We start from the raw sequence: 18,558 nt of genomic DNA, 5'->3' as shown, positions 1-18,558 counted from the left end.
CTTCCCATTTGTCACCATCAGATACATTCTTCAGATCTAGATGTGGTACTTGGATACATGTTGATTCCTCGGGAACATTAACACTTCCATCTCCTGATATTTCTGATTCAGTGTTTGCATTCAGGTCACAAATCTTGCTACCAGAATCCTGTATTTAAATAAATACTACATTTTATTTTCATCATCTGGTAACTGGGCACCAGGAACTAGCAAATGCCAATCCTAGCACTGCCATTAATTTTTTGTGTGGCTTAATGTCTCTCTGGTTCCCTACCTGAAAAATTAGCATATTGTCATAAACCTTCCAACTTCTTATAAGAGTAACTAAAATTTGTACAGCGCTCTGTATTGTTCTTTATATTTTCAAACATTTTTAAAAAGAGTTAGTCAACCAAAGATTTCATTGTTCATGAAAGAATATTTCACTGCTAGAAGTCTATGCATAGCCATCTGACGTGGTATTCCACGAACACATACCACACACACGAGAAATTATCAAAATCCTAACCCAAGTTTGCTGACACAGTGGAAAAGCTGTTGAAAACTTTAGTTTACAAAAATAAGGAAAATGCAAATGAAAGAAGCAATTTCTTACCAGAACCAATTGTGAAGACATTTTATCATTATCATCGACTGATTCACAATCTTGCCTAAAAATAAGAGACAGACTGGTTATTGTTTTAAATAAAGATTGTTAGCTGATAGTAGTGGCTGGTGATATTCTGCTCTTCACAAGTAATGACAACACTACCCTATAGAGATGGAAGGAGACATCTAGGAAACTGGCAAATTGTTAGATATCTTTGTGTGGAGGACTTTACACCGATCATATAAAGACCTTCTGTTATTCTCTTGTTTGCAATAATTGCTAGAACTGTAGGGGGATTTCTGAAGAGAATATTCTGCAGCATTGGTGAAAAAAATTGGGTAGCAAATATTACTGAACTTAGTATTTTAATTCTTCATTCTGCTCTTCCCCAGCCCAGCACTTAAGATTTGAGCAGTAACAATCAAGACAAGTTCATTTTGAAAAATTTAAAAATATATGTCAGTTGTATTCCTGGCTGGACCAAGGATGCTTCTGATACCTTCCATCTCTCTCCTTCCCAGAACACAGGTTTGTGCGAATACACAGTCAGACAATCATGTTTTTGCCTTGAATCTCTCTTTTTGAATGAAAAAACAAGTTCTGTGAACTCAGGATGCCAACACTACCGAAAGTTTTTCTGCCTCACCTTTCATATTTTAAGTGGCAAGTTCATAAATGCTCCTTTTTGCCTCGGTATGTTATTGCACTGTGACCAATTACCATAAACAAATTAACACATTTTAAAATATAATCCACAACTTCTAACTGATATTAGTGAAACTGAAATGCATACCTTTCACTGTTGTTTTCTTCATCAACTTCTGCATCTTCATTACATGGCTTCAACAATATGCCAACAGTCTGTGGGCAAAAGATTAAGTTTAGACATTTTTCAGACAGATATTTTGTAAAGTGAAAATCTTCCTATGGTCACTCTTTGCAAAAAACAAGCCAGAGCTTTTTGTGGATCATATAAGTCAGGTCCAATTGCATGATTTTTTTTATATTCAAATGAAACCAGTAAACCATTTTACACAAATAAATAAGGAGAGAACACACAGCGCACAGAACTAGAAGTACAGCAGTAGCTTTCCATTTTCAGCACATCCATAAGGTTTTTTTGTCCACCTATGTTTGTTTAGGATGTGGGCAGCATTATTCACTGGAATGTGCCAATCTTAGGCCAAATTTTGGGCCTGAATATTGTTAAGACAGTAACATTACCTAAGTCTAAGATAATTATGTTGGATGAAGGCTTCTGTTCAGTATGTGTAAAATGAAACATGTCTGATGGACTTTCTAAAAAGGGACTATTAATCCTGGTTACTAAATAAAGCTACAACAGGGCTGTAAAGAGATGGAGAAATCCTGGCAGTTACTGTGACACTATCTCAGAAAAGCATGTTAGATGGATATGCGTCACCATTTTGTTTGTTAAATCCTAATGTAGCTAATAAGACTGATTGCTCCAGCTTGGAGTTCACTGATTTTTAAAGACTAGATGCTACTGTAACCAGGTAAAACAAAAACAAATGTCCAAAGAGGGTACCCTTTTAAAAAGCAAGTGACATATTTGGGATGGTTATTCAGAACAGTATGAAATACAAGACCCTAAATTACCTTAGTGTCTGAAGCACAAAGTTAATATGGCAGCTCTCAAATCAAATGAAAACTGTTTAAACAGCATGTTACTCAATACATCTAAATCAATACAAATTCATGTACAGCAGCCACTTTTGCAAAATAGACAGCCTTCTATCAGATAGGGCCAATTCACCTTATGCAGTAATGGAGGTTTGAGATGCGGGTCCCTGTGGGTGCTCAACTTTACGAGCGCAGGGGCGCCTGGACACCTAATCAGAGATTTATGGTAGCAGTGCCTGGTTGGGTTGCACATGCACGGTTCCAGTCTCGCACTGCTTCAGGCAGTTAACTGGTGCTGTGCGACCAACCCCTGCTCTGTTCCTTCTCTACAGCAAAGCCTACTAATAAACTCCGAAGCAGAGGGGAGGCGGGAGGGTAGTGGAGCACTTACAAGGACACACATCTCAAAGAACCTCCGTTACGGCACAAGGGGAGTAATTTTCTCTTGTGCCTCAAGTGATGTCCCCGTGGGTTCTCCATTTTAGGAGACTTCAAAGCAGTGCTCTCCGGTGGAAGGAGGGGCTTCGGAGTTGAAGTTATAGCAGATGAGAGTACAGTGTGACTGAACAGGGTATCGTAAGATGCATGCTGTTGCAAAGCATAATGCTGAGTAAATGTGTGTAGTGAGGCCCAGGCTGCGGCTCTACAGATTTACGTGATGGGAACATTCTGAAGAAACACTCTACCAGAGCCCTATCAGCCTCCATAATGTGTGCGGATCCCCGTAGGGAGTTGTCAGTCATGCTGGAGGTAACACAGTTTTATGCAGTCTGATATTCATTTGGATAGCTGTTGTTTGGATATAGCATTGCTTTTTGATCATTCGGTGATTGAAACCAATAGTTCTGGAGACTCGTGAAAAGATTTTGTTCTATCAATGTAGAAGGCTATAGACCTGCAGACATCCAAGGAGTGTAATCTGGACTATCGTCTGTCCATACGCGGGTTGAGAAAAAATGTAGGTAAGTGGATTGATTGATTGATTGAGGTGAAAGGATGAGACAACTTTAGGTAGAAAGTTGGAATGTAGTCTGAGGGACACTTTATCTTTGAAAAAGATTGTGTAAGGTGGATCAGCCATGAGAGCTCCTTGAGGTTTTCTGTTTCCGCCCCGATGGTCATAGTATCTATGGCGTTGTGCATACAGAGGGGGTCGGAATCTTTGAGGGGTTTGATAACTTCCCTGTCTTCTTTTGATCTGACGTGTGTAAATGCCCAGAGATCACAAGTCGCCCTCAAGTCCTTGAGGCTGTGTAACGACTCGTCAGTTTTGTCCGCAAAAAGTTTGGCTCCCTCGAATGGTAAGTCTTCTACAATTAACTGTACTGGCTTTGGAATTCAAGATAGAAAGAGCAAGGAAGCCCTCCTCATAACCATCGCGGTTGCTACAGATCTCACTGCTGAATCTGCCAAGTCAAGAACAGCCTGTAATGCTGTTCTGGTTATGAGTTGATCTTATGTGATGACCAATTTGTACTGTTCTTTTTTGTTGTCTGGAATAAACTCAGTAAATTCAGAAAGACTTGCGTAGTTATCGTGGTCATACTTTGCCAGTAAGGCTTCGTAGTTGGCTATTCTTAATTGTAAGGTCGCAGAAGAGTATGCTTTGCGGCCAAAAAGGTGGAGTCGTTTCCAGTCTTTGTCATATGGGGTGTTTCTGGAGTATTGTTGTCTACCCCATTCATTGACTGCGTCAATCACCAATGAGTTTGGCGTTGGATGTGAAAAGAGGAATTCAGTGCCCTTCGCAGGCACGTAGTACTTTTTAATCAGACCTCTTACAGATAGGTAGAATCTTTGCAGGGGTTTGCCAGAGCCACTACATACGGTCCATAACCACATCATTCATTGGAAGGGCAATTTTAGATGAGGTTGATAGGTGCAGTATATCTACTAATTTATGTCCAAACTCCCGGACTTCTTCCAGAGAAATGTCCAGTGAGGTGGCAACTCTCTTGTAGAGGTCTTGGAATTGTTTGAAATCATCACCTGTGTTGGCAGGTGGGGGCATAATCGTGTCGTCAGATGAGGATGAAGAGAAGTGGACTTCAGGTGCATTGTCCTGGTCAGAGAATTCCTCCTCCTCTTCGGCCCTATTCTGAGGTGTCAGGCTGTGTTAATAAAGATAATTGATGTATGCCAGCTCTGGGAAGACTGACAGGTACACGTTGTTGTTGTGGATATGCTGCCCACAGGCTCCAAAATGGCCATTGTGGTGGGAAGGGCATAGTGGGCATCCAGGGTTGCCAGTACCAGGGTTGGTTCAGAGGATTTGCTGAGTAGCCCTTGGATGGAGGAGCATGTGTGATGGGAGCAGCCACAGAGGAGGAATATTGTGGAGAGTGCCTGGCATCCTCATCTCCATCTTCATCCTCGCTCAAGAATTGTGGAGCAGAAAGAGGTGGAGAGCTGGGTTGACTGGCTTTTGCGAGGACCGAGGTACAGTCAGTGCAGAAGATGGGAGACACCAGTACCAAAGAGACGGAGAGGTCTTTTTGGCGCAGGAATTGCTGCGAAGCACATGGCATCAGTACCAGTGTGGCAGGAATTGGTACCGTATGCTGAAAATGGCATGTAAGTACCAGTGTGTGACTGTAGTGCATGATGCCCGCAGTAAGTGGCATCATTAGCAGCGTGGTTGCCGACATGCTCGGTATGAAGTGTTTATTCGTGTCTGGTGGTACCGCAGCATGGAGTTTCGTTTTCCCCTTGATGCCTGTGTCCGAGCTCAGCTGCTTGGCAGCTTTAATTTTCTTGGTACCGACAGTGCCGCAGGGTCCTGCTGTTTCAGCCGTTGACATGGCCGGTGTGGGCAGTACCAGGAGTGTTTGCCCATTAGCACTGGCCCAGTGCACATATATCAAAAGGCAAAAATGGCCCAAAGACCTCAACTGTGCTGAACATCAGGCACAAAAACAAGAGTGCATCTACGTAAAAGGATGAGATTTCAACATATTTAAAAAAAATATATATCAAGATTCCCCTCCAGGTTATTAGTATCTGTACTTCTGATATTGAAAGAGAATGTTTCCTCTTAAAAAAAAAAAAAAGTACATAGTTACCCTGCAGTAACTGTTGTCCTTCAAGATGTTGTAGTCCATGCAGATCCCACTGTAGGTGCACATGCACCCCATATGAGCCAGACAAGATTCTTTTTGCTAGCAGTGTCCATCAGGGCCATGAACAAACCCTGAGTCTCCTCGTATTCCTATAAAGGCATAAAAGGGGGGGTGGGCTCTGAAACCCCCTCAGTTCTCTCGCAATTCCTGTGAGGCAGAGGACTCTGAAAAGCAGAAATGGATGGCAGATCTTGGAATTCACACTGACTACAAAATCTTGAAGAACCACAGTTACTGTAGGGAAGTGACCATACTTTCTTTGTCAAGTACAGTATGTGTCACTGTGGATCTCACTATATGATATAGGCAAGCAGTAACTGTATGGGAATGGTGGGTATGAGGAGTATCAATTGTGTTAATCAAATAAAGATTGATGCACTGCCCTTCCAAACTTGGTGTCTACCCTGGCTGTCAAGTCAAGTGCAGAACATTTAACAAAATTCAACGGGTTACTCCACGTAGCTTCCTTACAAATCTCTGGAACTGGCACATTTCTAAAGCAGGCTGAGGCAGCTGCCTGTGCCCAGGTGGAGTGCAGCTTCACATTCAGAGAGAGACGTTCACAAGACAATTAGGAACAGGTGGAAGTGCACTGTGTGATGTACTTGGAAAGTTTGAGAAGAATGCTGAGCCTTTTGATACAGCTGATATGGCCACACAGAGATGGTCTGTCTGGATATTAGAGCAGAGTTCTGGAGAAGTCCAGAGTGTGAAGTTCTTTTCTTCTTGGGAAGACAACCAGTAAGGTGATTGAGTTGAGTGAAATTCTGAGACTACTTTGAGAATGAACTTGAGGTGTGGTCTCACCACCACTTTGTCTCTGTGAAATGGAGCATAAGGCAGTTTAGCCATAACAGCTTAGATCCCGCTGATTCTTCATGCTGACGTATGACAACCAAGAAAACCATTTTGATGGTAAGGTGGTACAATGAACATTCTGATGGAGGTTCGAAATGAGGTTCCATGAGCCACAAGCAGACCACATTAAGGTCCTGGGTGAGAGTTGGGTCTCTAACCAAGGAATAGGCATGGAGAAGGTCCTTGATGAATCTTGACACCGTGGGTCATAAGAAAATGGAATGCAACTGAACTGGCACATGGTCCACTCATTACTGCTAGATAGACAGAGAGCGTCTTGACGGTTTCAGAACCAGCACATAGTCCAGGATCCTGGGGTTCAGTGCTTTGCCTGGATTCACCTTGGTTTGAGTCACCCATATGGAAAACCTTTTCTATTTCCACAGAGTAGGTTCTTCTTTCCTGGTCTGCATCAGAATTTCCTGTACTTGTCTGGAGTACCTGTCAGTGATACTATTTCAAGCAGTATCCAGGCCATCAGGCGCAGGGACTGTGTGTCTAAGTGCAGTATCTGACCCTGGTTCTGAAACACTATGTCCAGGCAAATGGGAGGTTGGTTGGATATCTAGAATAGATCTGATAGCGTCATGCTGGCTGAGACAATTTTGGCTATAATGGTAACAGGGGAATCAGAGGAATCTGTGGAAATGCAATGGAGACTACCGTATATTCTTGAGGCAGATCGTCCGTTGGTACTTATGAAGCAATAAAGCCACTTCTGTTTGTAAAAGGCTCTCATGAGAATGGTCCCTGAAGAGGCATGGGGAAGACTGTGGGAAGAGTAGGGAGAGGAACTGGATGGTACAGTGGTCAGTGATATCTAGCACCCATTTGTTGGTGATGAGATCTGACCATGCCTGGTGAAATGAGGCAAGATGGCTTCCGAAAGAAGTGCTGCTCATTTGACTGGTCATGCTGCAGCTCTTGAACAAACCATCAAATTTGCTGACATATGGATGGACGATGTGCATGTGGCCTGATTTGAGGAATGTCAACAGGCTCTACCATATCTCAGGTGCTTCTTAGACTGCTAATATGACTGTCTATGTTATGACTTGGTCCTGCCACGAGGGCAGGGGACTGGACACGATGACCTCCCGAGGTCCCTTCCAGCCCTAGAATCTATGACTTCATCCACTGTCTCTGCTGATGTTCTTGTTGAGGGCAGTATGGTTTGTGGAATATCGAAATGTATAGATTCTTAAGGACCATTATGGGGAGAGCAATGTTGGCTGGTCCGTGGATGGTTTGTCAATTTATGAGACTTTTTGGAGATGACTGAGGTCTGTGATCTATACCCGGAGATCTTGGAATACTTTAAAATCACCCCATGGATATTTGGGCTGGGTTGACTGTCAGCTGATGAGGAGGATAAATCTTTAAAGGGTAAAGACAGGAGCTGCTGTACTTATACCTCCGACCCTGTTCTTCCTGGTAGTCAAGCAACAGTGGCTGAGCCAGTGATGCCATTGGGGAGACCTCTCTCTCTGAGTGGCTCTTTGATGCTTGGGACAGTAGGTGCTGGTTGTAGTCACACCTCAGGTGCAAGGGTTGGCGGGATGCTTTTGATACGAATCACAGTGCCAGTGTAATCTGCTCCATCTCACTTGCTGTTGAATGAAGCCTAGGGGGTATGTCTGGGTCTCTCTGTATGAGATGATGTAGAGCTCTTCCTTGAGCTCCTTCCCCTGTTGTTCTAGGAGTTCCCTTTCAGTGCCTTGCTCTGAGGTCTGGGGCAATGCCTTTGATGTTAAGCTTCTGGATGCCTCCAACACCATGTAGGACATCAACGTGGATGTCAGAGCCAGCTCTTTGTTTAGTGCCAATTTCTCTGCCAAAGTCTTAAGCATCAACTGCCTACTTCGGGGGGGGGGGGGGGGGGGATCTTTTTTCTAATCAAGGGCCATTGGTCCACAGCAAAAAATCATTTGCGAGCCCACACAGCCCCGTGGTGGTGGTGGTGGTGGGGGGGGGGTTGGGGTTCCTGGCCAATGGGAGCTGCAGAGCTGGTGCTGAAGGCAGAGCGCGGCACTTCCCTGATCGCTCCTGTTCCTAGGGGCTGCAGGGACATGCCAATCGCTTCTGGGAGCTTGGCCTGGCAACCCTAGCTTCCCCCCGCAGCAGCGTGTGCAGCTCCAGCCCTGTGAGGTGGGGAGGGCGCCAAGGCTTGGGGCTTCCAGCCCGCAGCACGGAGACTTGCCTCGCGCCAGATGAAATGAAGCAGTGTGCCGAATCTGGCTCATGGGCCACAGGTTCCCCACCCCAGCCTACTTGATGGTCCATTGGACTGTGCTGGCTTAACCAGTACAGGGTCCTGGAACCTGGGTCTTCAAGGTCCAACATGACTCTTTTACAGGTTTAAGAACTGGAGCTTCAGTCTTGTCTCTCTAGACTTCTTTCCGGGTCTGGGTGGAGAATAAATAGCAGACTAAGTACTTGCTGGGTATGTGGGCTGAATAGGTACCTGCTATGTCAAGTCTTCGAGCAGAATTCAATTAATCACAGGATGTGCAAGGCTTAAAGCCTGTGGATTTTGAGTCCGCCATCTTGAGTCCTGGTACCAGAGAAGTGGGGGTGTCAGGTGAGCAGAATTCAATCCAAGTGGAGTTTATTCAGTCCAAGATTTTAAAATGAAGAAACTAAAGGCTGTTCTGAAGATTCTTCAGAAGATCTGAAAGTTTTTGACAAGATAGCTGATGCTAGCGCACCAGCAGGTCAGGCATTTCCAAGTTCCATCTCACTAGCATAGGTAGCAAGAGATAACTGAAGGAGCGACACAGATCCCACTTTTTATGCCCTCATGCAAGAGCACAAGGAGGCTCAAGGTGCATGTGTGGTCCCAGTGGACGCTGCTAGTGAAAATAATCTGGTTTCATGCACATAAAGCACATATGCACCTACAGCGGAACCCACACTGACATACACCTCTACCTCGATATAACGCTCTCCTTGGGAGCCAAAAAAATCTTACCACGTTATAGGTGAAACCGCATTATATTAAACTTGCTTTGATCCACCGGAGTGCGTAGCTCCACCCCCCAGAGCACTGCTTTACCACGTTATATCAGAATTCGTGTTACAATCGGGTCACGTTATATCAGGGTAGAGGTGTACTTGAAGAACAAAGCTTGCACTGAAATTCAATTTTTTAAATTGTGGATACATCTCTATTGATCTTCAATTTTACAACATATAGCTTTTGAACCTAATTTAAGACCCTCATACTGCAAAGAATATACACCAATGAATTTATATTTATGCATAAATTAAGCATATGTGTAAGTCTTTTCAAGTCTGGGGTCCTAACTGGCAATATTCCATTAAGATATTGCAAATATTCTGGTCTCTAGAAAGTCCTATTTCATGGTCTGGACCTCACCAGCATGAAAGAGAACCTTTGATCATATCAGTATAAAATTACTTTTTAGCAGTCTAGCTAAGATTTCTGGTATTAAAAGTGATTTTTTGATATTTTATTAATTTAAATAACTAGATTTACAAAAGCTCAGCCTGCATTTTACCAACAAAATCGAAGTGTTAAAACAGTCAATATCAGAAAAAACACTCCCTGGCTACTTTAAACCATAAATGACTTTGAATAAAAAAGGCTACCAGTGGGAAGGGGAATTATTCTGTTTATAAAAGACAAGAAATTCACATTTTCCATCTGGCTAATTTTAAAATCTAATTTCCCGTTTTAGTTTTTACTTCAGTGGACAGCACTTCACTAAACTCTTTATAAAGAGATTTAAGCTACAACGGCATACAGAGAGAGAAAATTAAGGGACATCATTTCATAAGACATCAAAAAATAAATTCAGTTCCTTAGGTGGTTTAAGAGAAAAGTAATTGAACAACAGCAGTTTTGTGTGAAAACAGGACATTTAGATGAAGAATACATTCAGATATTTGATTACATTAGTAGCAGTAGTTATTTATACTACAGTAGTGCTGAGGAATTCCAATCAATGGCCAGAGTCCCATTATGCTAAGACCTACGTGAACATGTAGTAAGAAGAGAGTCTTTGTCCGGACATTTTATAATCTAGATTTATATGGGAACAGGTGGAGGAATCCCACAGTGAAGAGATATGGATAAACTAAAGTTAGCATATTTTTGCATAACAAACAGTACTGTTTACCACCTATCCAACCATTTTCAGATAGTAGTACTTTTGCTTCAGAAGTGTTTATCATTTATACAGCCTGGACAAGTTATGTTCTGCACAGTACGGTCAGCTGTTTTGGTTTTTATCAGTGCATATCTTTTAATAACATTGTTTGATCTCATAAGAATACAAAGGACGGGGGGAACCTATGTTCCACTGGAAACAAAACAGCTGGTAAGGTTTAGGATTATGAGTTTGGGAATTTCAGGCCATACACCAGATCATCCTTGATCCATGGTTTTGCGTGTGTGTAACTAGAGATTTAATTTGCAGCTCATAAACCAACACAGGGTAGTATATGAAGCAACAAATACTTCTTCAAAACCTTTTCCATAGTGTTATGCTTCTGTTCAACTTTACACAGAGTTGGTTTTGTGTGATGAATTCAAGTGTAACATACAAAAAGCAAATTTTTAGTCTATTGCCAGTTGATGTCTGCATTTTATTTTTGAAAATTCATTTTTATAGTTACTTTCTAAACTTCCAAAGCCTACAGATATTTTAAGTGCTGTAATGTTTTTGAGCACAATAGTAGTAGGAATAAAATAATACTTAGGAACTTTTTTATATTATATATAATGCTATCAGAACATCCCAAAGCACTGTCCAAACACCTATTAAAGTGTGGCCTTTTCCCCTCTAGGATGGGAAAACTGCCAATCTTGGTCTGTTTAAAGGAAGGTATTAAATTTTATTTTATGTTAAGCTCTGGACCTTTAAGGAACCCCAACTGACTTTGCTTTTTCTTCCTCTTCACGGGTAGAATTCTCTCCCTCTGCACACATAAGTTCATACATCAGCAAAGATGGGACCAGCTGCCACCACAGCAGCAGCACCTGGGGCAAGAGACTGACTGAAAAGAAACAGAAACTACTTCAAAGAGACTGGGAGGAGTATCGGGGAGAAAAGGAAGGAACACATATCCCCACCACAAAAGTCTGTGGGAAGTGTGGGGAAAAAATTAGGAGTGTGGGGATGATGCTCGGATAGGAGAACACAACAGGCCAGTTACAAACCCCCACTTTCCCCACAAAACCATACCAAAGGCCTGCCAGACACAGCTGCAGTGTTTCAACCTCTGCACAATTCCTACTGCTATCTAACACTTAGGACTGATGTTACTGTAACTGACCTAGTGGGCTCCTCTGCAACTACCCTCCCCAAACAAACAAAAAAACAAACTAACAACACTCTCTCCACAGCCTTCCCTCTAAGTCTCCTAGGGCTCTTTCTTTTGAGAAAGGTGCATCTTCTTCAGGAAGCCTTTGCTAACCCAGGTGCTATTCCAGCTCGCCCTATCCCTGCTGATGCACAAACCCATATGAGCAAGAGATAGGGTTGCTATCTGTGAAAATGAAGAAAAAGGAAATGGTGAGTCAAGGGCCCCTTAAGATACAAACAAATTAAATGTGATCAGCCCTACCCACATATACTTCAAAAAGAGACTGAGTTTGGCAGAAGAGGGAAGTGATTTTACCCAGGCAATACAGCAAAGCGAAGCAGTGTCACATCCATAAGTTGAACCCAGGTCTGCAGTCCAACTCTTGTGCTCTAATCACAAGATCATACTGCTCTAATATATAGAAAGCATGCCCTCTGCTCCTCTTACCTGGTCATTTTCTTCTTCCTCATATACAGAATCAGGCTGTATAACTGCACTGTCTAAATCAGTGCAAGCCAACGTTTCAAAGCAGTCTCTAGTATTCTCACTGCTATTAATATCATTATCTTTAGTAACATCATCCCTAAAAGAGACAGAAACAAGCAGCTCAGAAGAGCTTACAATAGCCTATGTCATGGCTTCACATGTTCAAAAGAGTTATTGAAAGTTATTTTTATTTAAAAATCCTGACATTTTAAATAATTTTGAACATTACAGATTATTTGCAACAAAACTATCCTGAAACACAAAATGACTGGCACTACCTGGAGAGTTAGGTAACATGTCAAAGGATAATACATTTGGAGCTATTTTAATAAAACTATTTAGAACAAGGAAAAACAAAATTTATTGGAATAGCATTTATTTCATGGATATATATGTATGTTCTAATCAGTTGACATTCTAATGACCATTAAGTAGTACACACACTGGCATAGATGTTTCTTCTGTAAGAAGAATCTTACACAAGAATTTTGACCATACAGCCAACCATTTATCCATTGATTGAAATTTAGGCCAATCATTTTAGGTTGGATAACAAAAGAAGTATCCTTCCAGTTATTAATGGTGAGATCCATAGTAGTAATCAAGATATTGGCAAGCATTTTTTACATTAAGCACAGAGGCCAGTCAGACATTCGCTACCTGTGACAATGTGTTGCCATTATTCATTAGGACACTGAAGGCTAAGAAGATGAAGGGTTTGTATACACGGTGGATTAATTCACACCAGAGCGGTGTAAATTCTAGTGTGCACTAGCATGTTGGGCATTAACTGGCCGTTGTGGACCTTGCTGGTGTGCACTGAAATATTCCTAGTGCATATTAATATAGTACTGTTTAAAATGGAAACATTAACACTCACTAGGGAAACTGTCACATGGACCAGTTGGTGCACTAGTCTGCACCAGGAGGTGTAAATACCAGTGTGCACTAGCATGTTGCGCATTGTGTATACAAGCCCTAAGTTGCTGACATTCACTTCTTAGATATCAGTTTTTGGTTTATGATAGAACTGGATTAAACTAAGCAAACCATAGTTTAAAAAAATATCACTAGATGAAACCTTTTACTCAGTTGGTATTTGAGACTTCTATGTTTCACCATTTAGGAGATTAGCAGTTTCTTCCATTTCTACCAAATGTATCACACCTTGTAAAACCCAGGCATGGAGTTTTGAGGTTTAAGGAAAAAAAAAAAAGTCTCTCAAACAGAACAGGATCAAGATTTATCTGAGGGGACTCAGAAGATTAACTGTCCCCTCAACAGCATTATTAAAGCAACTGTTAATTACCTTAGGACTACACCCATTAAGTTTGCCATTCACAAAAATGGGGGGGTTGATTATAGACCAGGGGTAGGCAACCTATGTCACACATGCCAAAGGCGGCACGTGAACTGATTTTCAGTGGCACTCACACTGCCCAGGTCCTGTCCACCGGTCCGGGGGGGCTCTGCATTTTAATTTAATTTTAAATGAAGCTTCTTAAACATTTTAAAAACCTTAATTACTTTACATACAACAATAGTTTAGTTATATATTATACACTTATAGAAAGAGACCTTCTAAAAACATTAAAATGTATTACTTGCATGCAAAACCTTAAATTAGAGTGAATAAATGAAGACTCGGCACACCACTTCTGAAAGGTTGCCGGCCCCTGTTATAGACCCAAACTGGTAGATGCAAAAAAGCTCCTGCCAAAAAAATTCTTCTTACCTTCTTCCATTTACTAGAACTGTTTGCAAAATATTTTACATATTTAGATATACGCTTCTGATAAATTGTGGAGAATTAATATAGAATTGTGAAACACTCCAGAATTTTTGAACAGAGACAATTATTTACCCCACATATACTGCATACATAGAGGCAGTATTCATGTGATAAACTGCAGCACTATGTGATAAAAATATATCATGAACCTTTGGCTGCTTCACCTTTTCTCTTTCTAACCCCTGTGCATCCAGGGGCTTATTACAACATACTAACCTGCTGAGCAGCTTCCAACAGCCTTTAACAAGCGCTCTCCCTGTATCAGATGTCCAACAAGATGGGTTGAAAGTTTAACAAGTAACTATTCTCTTTGTTTTTAAATTAAGCTTTGTGCCAGTATTCTAAGTTTTCAATAATACGTTCTCTGAATCACACACTTTTACTTCGCATGTTTTCTTTGTGTTTTGGCCTTGTACATAGTACAAATAATCCACTGGCTGCAGTGTTTAAAGGGCTTGTGATGCCTCTAGAAGGAATGTTACCATAGAGTGTCTATTAATCCTCAGTGGCTAGGATGAATACAAGTGTTGAAATGCAGCACCAGTGCCAAAAACGTCTATCGGTTTCAAGTTTAAGATAAACAAGGGAGCCTGCACCCCTGTGATGCAAGCCTGGCCATCCACTAAAGCGCTCATGATGTATAAAAGGGGAGAAGCTTGTGGACAGAAGGACTTTCAGACAACTATACAATTTTACTTATAAACTAATCTATGGAACTTTTAGCTTATAAAACTAAAATTCTGTTATAATAATTTGTCGTCTTTGGAAAATATAAATTACTTGTAATTGTTCTCTGAAGGTTTTATAACAGTACTGAGACAGATATTGCACCACATGCAGTATCTTTGGGGTGCATTGTTTTAAATGAATGGTTTATGTATGGCTGTGTTCCACCCCACGGAGGAGGGCTACCATAGCTCCTCCTGGAATCAGAAACAGTGGGTGGTGTAGGTAAATCAGTCAGGTTGTGACCCCCCGCAGAGAGGTATCACCTCCTGGGGACGTTCACATCTACACATTGAAACTAGATTCTCCAGAGAGTAGCAAACAAAGAAAGGATTTTTGAACAAACTAAGGATTTTTAAACTGACTCAAGGCCTTCCTTCTCATCCAGCAAATGAATAGGACCTTCTGTCCAAAAGGCCAATGCAAGCAGAAGGACTTGACTTTCTCAGCCCCGTAAGACTGATGGGTGATATCTGGTAAGCTGTTTAGCATGTGTGTAGATTATTTTGTTGTTTTAAGGTAAAAGAATTACTATGAAAAACAGATTAAGAATAAATGGGCTTACTTAGAAGGAGCCATGTGGTAACTTATAACTGCAGGCAATAGACACGTCATAGACTTCAGAGAGAATGGAAAGTGCATGCACTGGCCTGCTTAAGTGGTCTGGATTGGTGGGGATATTGCAGTACAATCCAGGGTGCTGTGCAGTCTTAAAACCCAGGCCAGGCGGGAGTGAAACATGGCGACTGCTAGGAGCCAGGTACCCTTGGCGTACCACACAGGGGGGAATACTGGTGCAGTTACCCTAAAACTGTGAAAATTATTATCTCCAGTCCCATGTCTATCTGCAGGTTGTGATTTTTCAAAATGGGAGTGTTTTTTATAGTAATTTGGTCAAAAAATAATTTTAGCTTGTGTGCGCGCGTGTGAGAGTTTTAAGTAATTTACTGTTCATGTGAGGTTCTTGATTAAGAGGGTGGGCAGAAGTGCAAGCTTGCACACACTGCCTTGCCCACCTGGAATCAAAAGAGACTTCTGCCAGGAACAACCAAAGCTAGGGGTGACAGAGCAATTTAGGCTTTATGCCCATTCAATCATTAGAACAAAAAAACCTATGGCCGAGTGTCCTAGTGTCAATTATGATTTGTCTAGAAATCTAGAATACGTAACTGCCTCCCCATTGACTTGTGTGCATCATACCCTTGAATGCCTCTCACTTAAGTACAAAACGTGCAAGAAGAGATCTATTAAAAACACTTACTTTTAGAGCAAAGAACAGCAACAAATGGAATTTGAGTTCATTTAAGGCAAATTCAAGTTTATAAACATACAAAACTTCTATTGTGGCTTTTTAGCAAGTCTGAATTCAAATATATGTCCCTAAGCAATGCATTAGAGAGAGAAAAATTCTTACTGGTTGTTAGATCCTTCCTCATCCCTATTAATATTTTTTGCTTCATTGTTACAGACCAGTCTGTGCTGCTGTAAATTCTTAAGATCATCATCTATGCTGCTCTGCAGATCGAAAAGGTGCTGCTCCACAGCTGCTCTAATTGTTCTTTCTAAAATGCTAACAAATAAAAGACAGAGAATTAATGTTAAAGACATATTTTTACTTTTCTTGGCATCAGTGGATTTGTGCGGGCAGAAAATAGAAAAATCAGACCCTTAGGAGACCCTAGGCTCCCCAATACAGCAAGACAAGACAAAACAAAAGAGACTCGCTAATCTCTCAAATACGACCACAGCTGTAACTGGAGTTATTTGTTTCAGAGTGGTAGCCGCGTTGGTCTGTATCAGCAATAACAACGAGGAGTCCTTGTGGCACCTTAGAGACTAACAAATTTATTTGGGCATAAGCTTTCGTGGTCTAAAACCCACTTCATCAGTATTTGCTTACTTAATAGGATTTTAGTTACAGACAAAATGATAGGCAAGACTTTTATATAATTTATTATATTTACAGTATGGTAGGGGCCAAGAGGCCTCAAACAGATACCTCATAGGGCCAGACACTGTATAAACATAGGTTATGAAAATCCCAGCCAAAAGGGCTAATAATGTAAAAAAAGATAAGACATAACAGGTGAATGGGACAAATAAGATGAAAAGGTGGGAGAGTAACAAAACAGTGTATTTTAACACAGACTAGCTGTGGCAGCAAGTCTTTGTCAACTGGCAGAAGATAAGATGCAAACTTCTAAAGAAGGGCCCCTAGCGGGAGTCACAACAGTTTTTTCCAAACTCCTTCACTCCCATCTATTCTGGAACAATTTGTGTTTACTTTTGATCTGCAATTATATTTGCAACCCAGCTAAACTTGGGCTCACACTACCAATTAGAAGAAACCGTAAAACTGCAGGTGAGAATGCAAGTACCTAATGACAATTTCGGCGTTACACCAGAGTTTATAAAGCACCCATCCAAAGAAAGTGGGGGGAAAAAATGCAAACAGGATATTAAGGAACATAGGTATTACCAGACCATGAAAACCTATGGTTCCGTGTCTAGTTCAGAACAGCATGCATAAATACAATGAGCTTCTTTTACTTCTGAATGCTGAATTACATTTCATAAAGCGTATATTCAGTACTAAAAGTCTGGTGTATAAATTATTGTGGTCACATGTATTTAACTTATCTGTTTTGAAAGCAGGCATGCCAATTATGGCACAGACTGGTAAAAGCAAAACATTGGGATACAAAGACTTTATATATTAGTTATACTTACTCTGCAGAGGCTGGCAAGATGCTTATGGGAGAGAGATGAGCACTGTAATAAAGAAGAAATTGATTATCTTCACAAAGATACACTACACAAATATTCTGGAAGACAAAAGGGAGCTTTGAGGATACTAAAAAAATTGAATCAGCTCAAAGAAATACACGTATGCATGCAGTAAACACATTGGCCAGCAATAGTATTGCTATGTGCCAGGGTCCCAACCTCAAGGGAAACAAGGAAAAGCTGGACCAATATTTGGATAGAAGAGGTCTGAAACACCCATATATTGCAGAAAGTTGTGTCAGCAGCAATTCTGTAGTTGTAAGAAATTGAAGAACCCACACCCCAAACACTTTAGGGAGCAGTGAGCTGCTGTACATGCAGTCTTTCATATGAGAGGTACTCATCATTTGCTCTTGAAAGATTGAGAGATGCTTTACATAATATAGATGTTAACCTCAGAGCCCACAGCAAATTCCAAAACATTCTGCCTACCTTGCTTCCCTCTACAGTACCAGTTCACTAAGGTATTCTTCACTCCCTGTGAAACTATTGCATAATTTTACTGTGCAGTGTGAGAAAATGCTGCAGCCCACCCCAGAAACAGCTGCCATTTAAGTGCAGACACTTACCTCACAGGTTTTCGAGGCTTAGTTACCTGCTATTAAGCACTTTGCATTTTGGTGCTTTTCATTCAAAGTTTTCAAAGTATTACTGTGAGCATTGTTGAATTGAGAAGTATACTAAATGCCTGAGCAAGGTATACCCACTCAACCGAACACAAAAACATTTTTTCCTTTGCAAATTCTAATTACAAAGCTTCAATTTTGCATACTATCACAAATAAAACGATTGCTCCAAAACAATTTTTCAGACAGACTTGCATAAATATGCTTGTAGTGAATTGAAACAAAACTAAGGTCTACTTTAAATGACAATGACAGTCACAGCCTTATACTTTTCTCAAGGTCAGTGATAAGGATGTGATCACATACACAAACAAGAGTAGAGAGAAATGTCAACTTTATTTAAACTAAAAAGAGGATGGGGAAAAGGAGGGGGCACTTATCCCAAGCTCTAGGCACTCCACACACCATACAGAAAAAGAAATTCCGGTAGCTACTTCACTATATAAGAAAAATGAACCAGCAATCAGAAAAAATTGGTGATCTGATGCCAGATACAACCAAAATGTACAGTGGAAACCCTAATGTATTAGTGGAAACATTAGTACCTTTCCTTGCAATTATATTAAGAAGATTCAACTGAAATCCCACCAGCATTGGTCA

At 41.1% G+C, this 18,558-nt stretch overlaps 1 protein-coding gene across 2 annotated transcripts in view; it reads right to left on the bottom strand.

Annotated features, from left to right (window-relative positions):
* The window catches only part of FAM13B (family with sequence similarity 13 member B), an 83,053-nt gene that overhangs the window by 20,885 nt on the left and 43,610 nt on the right, over positions 1-18,558 (bottom strand). For both annotated transcript variants that reach the window (XM_054036951.1, XM_054036952.1), the window contains exons 8-13: positions 17,276-17,317; positions 15,960-16,115; positions 11,989-12,124; positions 1,383-1,450; positions 596-650; positions 1-148 (exon numbers count right to left, since the gene is read on the bottom strand). In XM_054036951.1, coding sequence (XP_053892926.1) covers positions 1-148; positions 596-650; positions 1,383-1,450; positions 11,989-12,124; positions 15,960-16,115; positions 17,276-17,317 — 605 coding nt within the window. The remainder of the gene's footprint in view (positions 149-595; positions 651-1,382; positions 1,451-11,988; positions 12,125-15,959; positions 16,116-17,275; positions 17,318-18,558) is intronic.

This window comes from Malaclemys terrapin, chromosome 8 (assembly GCF_027887155.1).
Source record: "Malaclemys terrapin pileata isolate rMalTer1 chromosome 8, rMalTer1.hap1, whole genome shotgun sequence".
Lineage (NCBI taxonomy): Eukaryota > Metazoa > Chordata > Testudines > Emydidae > Malaclemys > Malaclemys terrapin.
This window is presented reverse-complemented; position numbering and strand designations above follow the sequence as displayed.